Source organism: Aristolochia californica, unplaced genomic scaffold, assembly GCF_029961685.1.
Source record: "Aristolochia californica isolate CCGP_79_NKW_82.1479 unplaced genomic scaffold, dmAriCali1.0.hap1 SCAF_13, whole genome shotgun sequence".
Classification (NCBI taxonomy): Eukaryota; Viridiplantae; Streptophyta; class Magnoliopsida; order Piperales; family Aristolochiaceae; genus Aristolochia; species Aristolochia californica.
The window spans coordinates 7315954-7329321 of record NW_027181804.1 but is presented as its reverse complement, the minus strand read 5'-3'; the positions used below and the strand labels follow the sequence as shown (position 1 = coordinate 7329321).

General features: G+C 39.0%; 1 protein-coding gene across 5 annotated transcripts; it reads right to left on the bottom strand.

Annotated features, from left to right (window-relative positions):
- Nucleotides 1-12759, bottom strand: LOC137947569 (uncharacterized). Of its 5 annotated transcripts, none has more exons than XM_068793365.1 (16): nt 12440-12759; nt 8661-10414; nt 7805-8251; nt 7483-7644; nt 6894-7297; nt 6347-6822; nt 6200-6258; nt 6000-6107; nt 4102-5918; nt 3900-4008; nt 3613-3796; nt 2236-2303; nt 1966-2075; nt 1015-1866; nt 677-782; nt 1-607 (listed from the first exon to the last, which is right to left on the bottom strand). In XM_068793365.1, exons 2-16 carry the CDS (start codon nt 10402-10404, stop codon nt 588-590), a joined length of 6666 nt encoding a protein of 2221 aa, XP_068649466.1. In that variant the 5' UTR covers nt 10405-10414; nt 12440-12759; the 3' UTR covers nt 1-587. The 5 variants fall into 5 exon arrangements, with proteins under 5 accessions (XP_068649466.1, XP_068649469.1, XP_068649467.1 ...); XM_068793368.1 differs by having other exon boundaries at nt 1-604; XM_068793366.1 differs by having other exon boundaries at nt 1-593.
- Between the last annotated feature and the right edge of the window lie 609 nt (nt 12760-13368).

Sequence of the window (13368 nt, the reverse complement as noted above, 5' to 3'; positions counted from 1 at the left end):
TATGGCCTGGCCATGCAATTTGCTCTAAGATTCTATTCATCTTCAGTTCATAACATGGAAACGGAACAGCAATTCTATGTCATACAGATATCGACTTATTTTAAAAAGAAGGCCAAATTTAAAGCAACCCAACCGGAACACCCAGCAGCATAAAGACGAGTCAGCTCCCCAAAGCCTCAGCAATGCCTTCTGGATAAAATTCTATTAGGCTAAAACAAGAGAATCTAACAGGAAAGGGGTGAACCAGGGATCCCCACAATACTGACCTTCTATAACAGCTTTACTTCCGTATACTCCGGGGTCAGCTACATGAAACTGGACAACCTTCCAAAAAGAAACATTAGAGAAAACTAAATGCTCACAATAGTGAAGCGGATAAATTTTAATATTGACATCTATGACATATTACATCTGGAACTCAATGACAACGACCTGTTTAATTTCATCAAGTACTATGACTATATACACTAACACTACAAGAGGGGAATTCCTAAGCAGTTAAATTACATCCTAACCCATTGAAATAGCCTTTCGAATGCCTTCTTCCCAAGGGGGGACGCCCCCTAACCTCCATCAACGCCATCTTCTCAGCCCTGGTTATTCCCTGCTGCAACAAAAGAGTCATCCTCAAACAATGAAATGGGAATCAAGTAGTAAAAGCTTTTGAACTCACTACCTTTCGAAGATAAAGTATTTTTCTGCCGAGCTTTGGAAACCCTGTCATGTGACACGGGAGGCATCTTTGCAACCATCAAAGAAGAACTCTGCAAACCTTCTAATAGCTGCAAAGTTTAATACATTCAAAGTTACTATAGAACATGCTATATAGTATTAGTTTATTCCGTAGCATTAGGACTACTACTTCCAATTATTACTAAAATGTAAAACACCCAAAGCACACATCAAGCCATTCAAAAACGAGAAAGACAATTAAAAGCACCATAAATGCAGCCAAGAAAAATAAATGGTAACAGAAAATTTACAGTTTGGTGTTAAAAAGAAAAGGGCTTTTACCCTAGAGGTTGGCTGAATTCTGCGATTAGATCTTCGAGGTTCAACAGCATCAGTCACAGGCTTTGCAGAATGATCATGCCCAGTGGCAAATTTTTCCTCATCTCTAGCCAACTTCACAGCAGGTCCTAGCTTTCCTTTCATTCCCTTGTCTGCCTCAGCTGCTGAAGATGACTTCTTCTTAGACACAGGAGCATTTGCTGGTACCAACACAGCTGCAGGCACAGACCCAACTTCAAGGAAGCTTTGGCTCCCATCATTGTTATCTTCATGGCCAACAGAAGACTTGGCACTTTGCATAGGATCAGGATCAGCTGATACTAAATGATTATCCTTCTCCATTGCAGATTTATTTTGTATGGTGTGAGTTTTCCCTGATCGGAGCACCTTGGACTTGGGGGCTGGAGCCTGCTTTCCTCTGAAATCAACTTTAGGAGCATTTTTCCACCCACGACCCGACCCTTGGGGCATGAGGTACTTTGCAAATTTCATGGAGTCGTTTCCCTCACCTGGCTTGGAAGGAAGCCTATCTGCAACATAATGTTTGCTTACTTCCATAAATTTTCTTTTTTTTCCTGGCTTAGGAACCCCAAATATGACCTTTGACCCTTCAGTCTGTAGCCCAATTCGCTTCACCTTGAGTGCATTAGAATTATTTTCCTCGACCACATTTTTCCCGACAGTGAACATTTTATCCTTTTCACTTAACATACGTGACCAAGACTCTTCAGGCTTTCTTGAATCTTCTACACTGATATCCTTTGATAATGTTTCATGATTCCTGTTCACTACTTGAGAATTCATTCCAACTTCATGCCTACCCATTTTTTGTCGTTTCTCCTGGGGACTATCACCCTGATTACCACAATATCATTAGACCCAATCACTTGACAAACAAAAATGAAACATTCATCTAGTAAATAAGAAATATATCAAAGAAACAGTGGAAGAAACCTCTATGGAACAGTGATGCCTTTCTTTTGAACATTCAACCCAAAGATCATTATCCCATTCAAGAGATGGCCGGAGATTCCAAACCCTTACACTTGATGATTGTCCATCAGCTGACAAGAAATTCAATATTTCAAATTATGCAATCAAAAAAATGCATGGCATATTATCTCCACACATGAATAATTTAAACCAGAAGAGTAAGTGATATAATAACAGCAAGCTATTAAATCTAGCAGACTATAGGGAAAAAACTGGAAAAGAAAAAAAGACCTGAAAATTGAACAATTAGCTTTGTGTCATCTTCTCTGTCCTTCTCTGTTACAACTGCTTCCAACCAACTGAAAGTTGAACAGTTCAAGCAAACCAGAAATGGAATTAACCACCATTAAAACCAGGACATCCACATTATAACACTTCCAATTAACAAAAATGAGAAAGAAGTATAAAAGACAAAAAAGGTACTTAGAATCAACAAACACACAAACCCAGACACATACACCATATAAAGAAAAGAAAGCTGGACTTGAATCCAGCCAACCTTGACTACACTCAAATTCATCCATGGAACACTTGATTTCTTCACAAGAACTATTATCGTCATTTAATCATTAAAAAATAAAAATAACCGGAAAAAAATCTCTAGTTAACAACAATCATAAATACATAGGAAAAAAAATATGTAGAATAGCACAAAATGAGTTCAAAAATTGGTGCATGTAACATATGGGAGCTTGAGACCACTCATTTTTAAGTACATAGGCAAGTAGGCATGTATATACTTATGTATCAATGTATGGACATATGTATGTACAGATGGATGAGAAGAACATGAAAAAGCAAGGTAGATGTGCAGAGACAAGTTGATCAAAATCAAATACAAAATTAGCTAGAAAGAGGGTCAAAAATAATGTCTATCATCAAGCCAACCCACAATCTACACATACGAGTAAATTTTATTTTGTGTTTGTTTATTTATTCTTTATTTATTTATTTATATTTATTATTATTATTATTGTTACTATTATTATTATTGTTATTATTATTATAGTTGTTGTTGTTGTTATTGTTATTGTTATTATTATTATTTGAAACACAAGCAAGTAATTCTGAGTGTCAAAGATCTTTGATTAGCTTAGGTAGTTCAATTATTAGGGTCATGCTGTTAAAGAAAATGCAAAGGCCTTCAATAACTAGGAAGATAATGTCATCCAGTTTAACAAAGCTATGCGAAGTTGTTCGATTCCAGGTATGCCATTTGCATCAGTATTGTTGTCAACTTACTGTGGTTCTAAAGTTTAGTGCTGCTAATACCTGATCACTCTATGACTTCACGAAGAAAAAATACCAGATCAAATACTATTTTTTTTAAATGTGCAGATCAAAGACTATACAAAGATCAAAATACATAGCTGATCCCTACATCCTCTAAAAAACTGCTATAGAACAAAAACTAGCACAATCAAAAAACACAGGATGATCCTTTTTTTTAATAACAGAAGGGATGATGATCTTTACACTTAGCATGTACAACTACAAGTGCACTTAACTGTATTAAACAACAGAATACATTTAACAGTTGACCCACACATGCACATGCAGGGTCCCACACATGCAGCAATATATAAGTCAAGAGAACAGAAAACATACCTGTTACGCACCCATACATCCACCCGGTCTCCTACAGACCATGTATGATTTCCAATAGCTGCTCGCCGCCGCTTTCTTGTTCCTTCAAATTTAATGATAGCTGTCATAGGATGCGCAATGCGTATTCTGGGTGGTCTATCACTCTCACTTTGAAGTGGCACCCACTCTTCAAGATGACCAGAGCCTAAAAGAACATTATAGATCCTAAGATGCATTACATGAAAAATGCATTTCCAGCACTAAATTCTCAATGACCTCTCAAATTAAATGACATGATCTTTAAGTACCTTCCTCTACAAACAGTTCATCATAGCAGACAAAAGCATTCCCATCTTTCACACTAAGTACCTTGGCTGAATACCAGGCCCCTCTAACTCCATTCTCATCAGACACAACCTAAGAAAAAAAAATCACTGTTACTAAATAATGTGGATCATAAGTTTCAAACCTTTTGAATATTAATCAACATGAGCAATCACAGCCACATACCTCAACAACAGACCCCTCCTCAATACCACACCCTTTTGATGCCACCAATGGCTGGTCTCCATCGCATTCATCATTTCGAGCTATGGGAGAACTTCCTGACCCAGTTTCTGATTCAGGGACAACTCCTATGGTCTTTGCAAGCTCAGACACTTTATGCCCTTTTTGCCCCTCTAACCCTTTCTCGCTTCCAACAGGCACCCAATGTAACCCATTTACCTGACCATTTAAGTTCTCCCCTGGCAGTCTAGATAATTCATCAGAAAGAGGCTCCCTCTCTTCGTCTAATTTTTCTCGTGTATCTTTCTTCTCAGAGGTCCTCCCACTACCAACTTCATCAACATTAACAAAGCTCTGCTCTCCTCTGTTTTCCCCAGAAAGATGCCGTAGTTTCCAGTAACCCTCAGGACCTGATTCTAATAGTTCCTTCAATCGCAAAGGTACAGGATCTCCCATAGCAATAATAGTTCCCGCTTCTGCCACAGCTTCTGCTGCTATTTCTGCTGCTTTTACAACTGCATCCAAATTTTCTGCACGTTTTGCAGCAGCCGAAGCAGCTTCAACCCGACTTCTAGCAGCTTCTCTTGCAGCAACAAGAATCGAACTTGAATTGTTGCCTTTATCCTTGCCCTTCAAAGTTGATGAAGGGGACAGCTGACCAAAATTACACCCTCCATCAGATGAAACACTGTCAAAACCTTGAGCTGAACTTCCAATGCCTAAAGCATCATCAAACATTAGCTTCGCTTGCAAAGCAGCATCTGATGCAACTTTTGCAGCTGCAGCAGCAGCCTTTGCAACAGAAGCAGCTGCTGCTGCTGCAACTGAAGCAGAAGCCAGCTGTGCTTCAACCTCTTTAATTAATCCTGAGTTCTTTTGGTGGGAAAGCTCATTCCAAACGACTTGGCAGTGCTTAACAGCAGCTTCAGCATAAGTTGCAGCATCACCTGCCAGTAGCTTAGCCTGCTCAACACTCTTCGATGTATCCTCTGGAAAGCTAACCCTCTTACCTGTATCCCTACCAGCTACAACCTGTAATTGGGATGAAGAACCTCCAGAAGTAACGGTAGATGCAAAATTACCAGCAGATACTCTAGATGTTATAGCTTGAGGAGATGATAAGATGCCTGCAGTTGTTGTCAAATGCTTATTCGCACCAGCAACAGGTGTTTGCTCTGCTCGAGGTTGAGTGCTTGTAGGTATCTGAACAAGTTCAAGGGGGGACGAATTCTTCTTTCTCTTCCTCGATTTCTGTTCTGCTGAAACATGCTTGCCAGATGATGATGTTAGTGTTCTATCTACATCCATCAGCACAGCTGGGCATGAGGAAATATTAGTGGGGCCAACTATAGGCGGTAATGGATTTGGAGGTGCCGGCTGCACATTGGAGGTATGTAGGACAGAAGTTTCTCGGACTGGTGTTACTTGAACTGTCTCTGCAATGGATAGAGCCGAATACTGTTGACCTGCATCAAGGTTTGAGGATTGAGGAGAAACTAACCATGGAGACCCAACACCTGTAGATTGTGATAGCCAAGGAGTAGTGTTCCCCATATATTGCCTCATTTGTGGAGATTGGTATGGATTCAATGAAGGAAGTGACTGATAAGTCTCCACGATCGAGCCTCTAGACAAATTACCAGACTGCAGCACATCTCGGGAAGGGGTAGTAAGATTCCACAATGGTGATGATGAAGCAACAATAGGATTTAAGACAGGTGAAGAGATTCCAACTTTGCTAGCAGATCGACCAGTTGGGGTGTTCAGAGGTTTACTTTGAAGGATTTCAGACCTTGGTGCTTGTTCAGAAATCCTGGTACCTGTAAACATCATTATCTAAGGCAACTGAATTTTTTTAAGACTTCAAAAAAATAAGCTAAATATAAAAGCAAAGCATGAACCTGGGCGAGAGGACAAGGGTGTTTCAAGGTTACCAAGTGGTGACTTCTCTCTTTGAAGCCTCTCTACAACAATTCGCCATGTACTTTCCCACATACTCCTTCCACCATCTGTTTTAAAGTAACAGTTAAAAGAGTAAGACTTTCTACCAAAAAGAAGATCTGCAAGCACAAAGAGAGTTTAAAGGTAGATCTGTACAAACCCCTGCTTGAATCTCCAAAAGCAGATACCATACAAGCCTCATCTGGAGCTGCTCCTTGACTGCAGTCATAGATAATATGCATAAGAAATACTGAAAACATAAATCCAGTAAAGAAAAATTGATGATGAATAGAGAAATCAAACTCACATAAGAGATCCATAAACAAATATCTGGGCACGCAATTGCACTTGCTGTAAGTCAGTAAAAGGTTGGTGAAATAAAACTGGAGAAGCTGAGGAGTTTAAATCTGGTAAGTTAGACGCCTGGACTGTTGGAGTATTGGAAGGTTTCACAGTAATGCCTTCGTTATATGGATACAGCCGAACCTCTTCAACTTGCAATGCCATGCTTATGGCCCCAGCAGAAATAGAGGGAGGACTAGAAAGTTTGGCATCTTTTTCAGTTTTCTGCTTTCGAGAAGACGTGTCTTTTACTGACTTCCCCTTCGTGGAGGTTCCCTTTGCAGATGAACTACCAGAACGTTTATCCATCCCACTAACTTTGACAGCTCCATCCTGCACTTTGTGTTTGTCTGGGACCTCCGTACTTCCACTATGAGCATCTTGTGACATGATAGTAGTTGTTTGGGATAAACCAGATGTTGTAGTAGATACATCTTGAGTCTAGAAACAAAGATAATTTTAAAATATATGACTTTCATGTGTTACTTAAGAGCAAAGGAGTTCTTAAATACCTGGGCCACATCAAAAGACTCAAGACTTGGAAATGGTTTCCAAGCTTTGCTGGTTTCTCTCTCAGATAAATCCGTCAATGGACCAACTTCAAAGGTGAAGCTTCTATCACCTTCAGGAGAAAGATCAGCTGAGGTAGCTTTACTACTATCAGGCAGCTTGTTGACAGTAGAAGCAACCCAACCTGGATCATCTCCAACAGAACGATTCCTATCTATCGACCTTCCACCATCCTCTTGATGCTCTGTTTCAATGAGGGACTGTTCATTAGAACTGATGATAGTTGGTGAGCCACATTCAGCTTCAGCAGATTCTGGACAATTATTAGCTTCAAGTGCATCAGGCTCAGTGACATTTTCAGTCAACAGGTTAGCAGACTTTTCATCATACTTATTTGTAATATCACCTGTCAAGACAGCATAAAAGTTTCATTGCAATATTTACTTTTGCTATTCTCTATTACACTAATATACAATTCTCAATAATTTCCACATCACATATTGCAGGATCCCACATTAAGATTGCATTACTTACAAGACTCAAATACCTAAATTAAAAATAAATATACGACAAATTAAAAAAACCTCCTACCTTCTGAACTTGCATGAAGTACCTGCCTGCCACTGTCCTCTCCAGATGATACAGTAGCTTCACCATCTTTCTTAGCACTAGCACTCTGGTCATTATCACGACAAGAACCATCTAAAGATGAAGTTATAGTTTGTATATGAACATCATTACTAGCCACTACAGCTGCAAAGAACACCAACACATAGCACATACAAGGTGCAAAGGCAAAGATCAATAATAAAAAAAAAGCTCATGTATAAATAATGATAAGAAATTTAAAGAGCAAAGAAAATCAATTAAAGAACAATAAATCTTAATAGAAAAGCCTATTTGAAGTAATTACCTAAAGTACTTGAAGCCAATGTTTCCGAAGCACATTCCACTTGCATAACAAAAGCAGGTGTAGTTGAATCCTCAGGCACGTCTTTACCACATTCTTGAGCATCTAAAGTAGTTTGTGACAAATGAGATTTATCAGTACTACCAGTGAACTCCCGCAAAGCTGAAGACCCAACAACAACATCAGAAGGTAAGTCTACAGCAATACTGCAAGATATAACGGTATCACCCTTAGAAACAGGATCTGATGAAGAACCAGAGAACCCATCAAGTGATGTTTGCTTCTTATCAAAATCAACAACATCAGAAGCAGGCAAATTTGGAATGTCAGGTTCATTTCTTTCAGTACTGTCCACATATGAGCTGGTTCTTAAATTAAACTGATGCTCAACAACCAGCTCATTGGAGGATTTCAACTCTTTAACATCACCTGAAACAGCCCCATCAAATACTGCAAAAAAACAGTATCATAAGACTCTGGGCAAAAATCAAACCACATTATGGAAATGAACCAAAAGAAAAACCTGTGATTATATAAAAACCACAAATAGGAACAAGTTACAATTTGCTTACAACTAAAACTAACAGAGTCAAACAAGGGAGACCTACAGATTGGATAGCTCCATTAGTATCTGACAAACTAGCCCTCTCTTTTTTTGAAAATTAATGAAGAAATCAAAACGTGTAAGATGGTAACCCCTCTTTCACACAATCTTGATTCTGTAATCGGTACATACCCATATGGTACAGATGCTCTAGATGATTAAAAATACCATACCAAAAACAACCTAATTCCTATATCTTAAACTCCAGTGCGTTCTCCCTTCCAGAATTAGCACTCAATAGGAAAAGCAGAATACCTGACTTATCTGCAACTTTTGCATCAGGCAGCAGTCCTTGAATTTCCAGTGGCATTGTTTTGGCACCTTCACCGAGAGTGATGGGTTCTAATATCTTCTCTGTAGAAGAGCCAACCTTCTCAATTTTGTCATCAACAGATTCGGCAGACTTTCCCATCTCAATAGTTGTAGGAAGTGGTTTGTCTAATAGTGACCCATCAAAGGTAACCAGAGGATCACTCTCTGATACTTTCTCGACCACTATGGGAGATTCCAGATCCTGGGAAGCGCACTCAGCTGCATGGGATCCCAAGTTATTGTTACTAACTTTTACTTTGGATACCTCCCCAGTTGTCTGAATCAAGTCGGCAGGAGAATATACCTTTACAACTGAACTAAAATGGTTACCCTTATCAGTGTAACTTTTTTCACCCTTGAAAGCTTGCTTATCTTCCAATACAGATGAAGAAGCCTCATTATCAAGTCCAGAATCAACAATTTTCATCATGTCCTGCGGCTTCACAGAAAAATCATTTGCCAAATCATCAGCAGGACCTTCTTGAAATTTTTCATCCCCTTTCATATTACCTTCAAAGGGATCATCTTTCACAGTATTTATGCCATAAACCACACTTTCCACTTGGTCAGGTTTACCGTCCACTTGGTCAGTGCCTAAAAGCGCATGCTTCCCTCCCTCAGCATCATTGCTAACAGAGACATCGGGTTTATCACAGATTAAAACGCCACTGGGACCCTCTGTCAGCAACTGAAACTTTTGCTCGTCCAGATCTACAACACCTGCACCTTGACTTGGCATAGATGAGGCAGAAGAATCAATTTGCACGTTCACTACAGTGAGATTTCCTGGATTTCCACTAACCACTTCACTAGGTCCTGAAGAGCACCCATTCTCGGCTTTCTTTTCGGTAGAATCATCACTATCACACATGACTAATGAAGTTAACTTTGGGGATTCCAAGGTACATTCCGTGGAGGCAACCTGATCATTATTAATCGTGGCTTGAGGAGTAGATTCATTATCTTCAGAGTGAGAAGTATTCTCAACCTGAGGATAATTTCCTGGAACAACTTCACTGGTTTCTGGTAAAGATTTGACATTCCTGTCTGGAGGCACCATCAGGTTAGTATCAGCAGAGCCTCCTGCACTGGTTTGATTAGATATATCTTTGTCAAGACTGGAATCCATTTGGCTTTCTAAGCTGCCAAGTCCATCACAAGGATTCTCTATGCTTTCCATGTATTTGTCAGGAGGAACAGTTGGACCTGTATCAATGAGATCCCCAATCGTATTTGGAAGAGATTGATCTTTATTCAGACTAGAATCCATGCAGTTGTTTAAGCTACGATGTCCCTCAGAAGCAACCGGTTCTTCAATAATGGTTTGTTTGGTGATTGTCTCATCTTGCCCCACAGACTTCAGTAACATTTCAACAGACTCCGAGGAAGTGGCCTCCGACCAAACATTGTTACGCCTGGCAATAGAGCAAGACTCAGCAGCACTAGAACTAAACTCTATACCGCTGCTTCCCCTTGAGAAATCCTCAATCCAATGGTTATCGTGTTGACTCTGAATTCCAAGTAAAACTTCTGTTTCGTCTATCCCAAATCCTAGGTGAACCTGAAGATTATCGTCTAAATCATACTTGGGAAGTGTGTATGATCTCAAGCTTGGGGGAAATTTACTGGCGTCTTCTCCAACTAGATGAAAATTTTGGCTTTGGAAATCATTGTCATCATAATCCATGAGTTTATCCCTGAAGAAACCAAAAGAGAACATATTTACAACACCAAATTAAAGCCTCCACCGATAATGTTGGATCAACAACCACTTAAGAAAGGATAAGATATACATACCAAATGTCACATTCCACATAATATGACAGTCTTTTTCTTTTCTTTTTTTCTGGAATAATGCCTCCAAAAAAGTTCTTTGACTTTCTTAACAATGATAACTTGGACTATGTAATCATATTGATCAATATACAAATACCGCGACACAACAATTCATGAAGGAAAAGAGGTAAGAAATCATTTTCTTTCCTTAAATAGCAAATTGTTTTGCACTATAGAGCAACTGGAATGCATAAAAGAGGGAAGGAAAAGTTCCAGGTGTAGTACAAGGGAAGGAGGACCAAACAGCAAGGGGTTTCCAAGAGACACCATCTTTAGCTAATTGATTTGAAATACAATTAGCTGAAGGTAGAATATGCTTTCATGATATGGCCCATGACAAGCAAATAAAACAATATTATGGTTAAAACAAATTTTCACAGGTAGGAAATCATTGAGCACTCATTCGCACCAAGAAACAGTAGTCCATCATATATGCAGGGATAAGTATAGGGGAAAAATCCAAAACTGTGAGATGTATGTAGGCAAGCAGCATACCTTATAAGTAGACTAACAATACTCACCAACTAAACTCATAGTAAATAACTTCTCATGTCATAGAGAACGACTGAAAGAAAGGCAGCCTCACATTCACATCACAAAAAATAGATAATAATAACTGAGTTAAAAAGTGTATTCAAGGACGGTAACCTCAACGCCTCAATTTCTCAAAATGATGAAAAGTGCCTAGGGAAACATCAGTATTTGGTTTGGAATTTGAGTTGCTTATGCCAGAAGTAAAACAATAATTTTATAAACAAAAAGATAGTCTCAGTAATCTCCAAAGGGAACTCAAGCTTTTGGAACAGTCACTAAAGGAACTGAGACAGTAGAATCTAAATTACATTGTCTCATTAACTGATCAGGTATAGTCCAGCAAATGACAAGTAACAGACACTTTGAAACCTATCTTTTTTATTTTTATAGCAGAATAAAGTATAGAAGTTCTCACAAATCTCTCTGCGCCTTGGAATATTATCATACCAAACCCAGTGAAGAGAAAGCATTATTCATATGAATTTTAAAATGGCAACAGAATCTCACATTTGAACTAAATAAAATCTTCTAAACATAGAGAATTTTGAAGCACCTTCCAAACTAGATGGCCATAAGTTTGAAACTAGTTTGATGGGAGTGTGGACAAATCATGAAATTTTCTAGGTTCTTGTAACAAAAATATCAGAGATATTCTTGTTTTTTTGGCAGAAGAACAAAAAGGAAGAGCACCGAAAATATCTTTTTTTACAATAAAAAAAAGACCTTAAATCCCCTTTACAGGGAAATATAGTCATTCGATAGTCTTTTCAAAGTCTTAAAATGAAAAGACATTAAAGCAAAACATATTAAAAGAAAATCACAAAGAAAAAAAAAAGTAAATAGGAGAGGACAACAAGCCCAAAATACAAAAACAAAATTTCGTTTTTGCACTATGAAACACTACAAGTGACCGAAAATCAATGAAGTATAGAACTATAGAGCCTCCAGAAGTCAAGAATTCCAAAAACTGTTTAAGCACAATAGTGTTTACGAAATCCCAGAGCAGTACTTAATGTTTCGCTCAGACAATGTCATCCAACCCGTAGTCCCATCATGGAGCACAAATAAGCTAAATTGTTACTAGAGAAACAATCTCTACAACGGATTAGTAGAACAATCCTTCCAATCTTACATATCCACGAACCAGCTCGAAAATGCCAAAAGAAGCGACTTCCCGCAACTTACCATTAACAAAAGCAAAACGGTAGACCCTAAGGCCTCGTCTCTTTCATATTACTAACAACTAGTAGTAGAAACTACAAACCTTGATGTGAATAAAAATTAAGTACAGCGAAGAAGAAATGAAAAGATGAAATAAAGCAACATCAAAGAGTTGGGTTCCACGAAGCTACCTCCCTCCATCCGGAGACGAAATCGCAGCCGTTAATAAGCGAGAACTTAAAACCTACGGTTCCTCGTAGGCTCATTACCTAGGGCAAAACCCTCCTTAAATAGCAAACAGAAACACACTCGGCGCAACCAAAATACCTCCTCCAGGTGGCGCTTCCGCATGAATTCTCTCCAAGAGTAGGAAGCCGGAAAAAAGAGGTACTCGCCGGCGTGCCGCAGCTCTCCCGGACCAGAGACCGGCGAATCGGAACAGTCTGGCGGAAAGAAAGAAGAACCCTCGCGCTCTCGAGCAGTAGCTCTTGGCCCTCTTTTGAGTTTTTATTTTATTTTATTTTCCCGCATACTTGACTCTCTTTCGCACGAGAGGCCCGAGAAATTGGCCGAGAGACGGACGTAAAACACTTTCAATTTGAACAAAACCGTTAAATTCAAAAAGACCCTGTGTTTACTCATAATATCTAGGTTACCACTGCCTCAGGCTCAGGCTCGGCTCGTCGAGCTTGAAACTTGGGTTGCGGCATTTGAATCGTTTCGTCTCCGGCAGCCGTAGAGCCCGTACAAAAATGCACGTGTAATAGGCAAAGATGTGGGACCCATGTGACTTCACATGGATAATTGGCAAGTTCTCTTTTCCCTGAGGGTCCCAAGAAAAATAAATAAATAATTATTATTTAAAAAATAAAAAAAAAAAATCTTCTGGTTATTTCATTTTAACTAACTATGTTTAGAAATAATAATAATTAAATTATTATTTTTTCTTTTCTTTTCTAGGGTTATGGAACCCTTAACAAAAACCCATTTTTTTTTATATTACAGGAGGGCTCAAAATCTGGTTAAACGGCCATGGTGAGGGCCATTGGAGGTTGAAAGTGTAGAGTTTAATAAAGGCAATTGGGTACGAAATGGGACACTACTTGTCCTTTGCCTCATC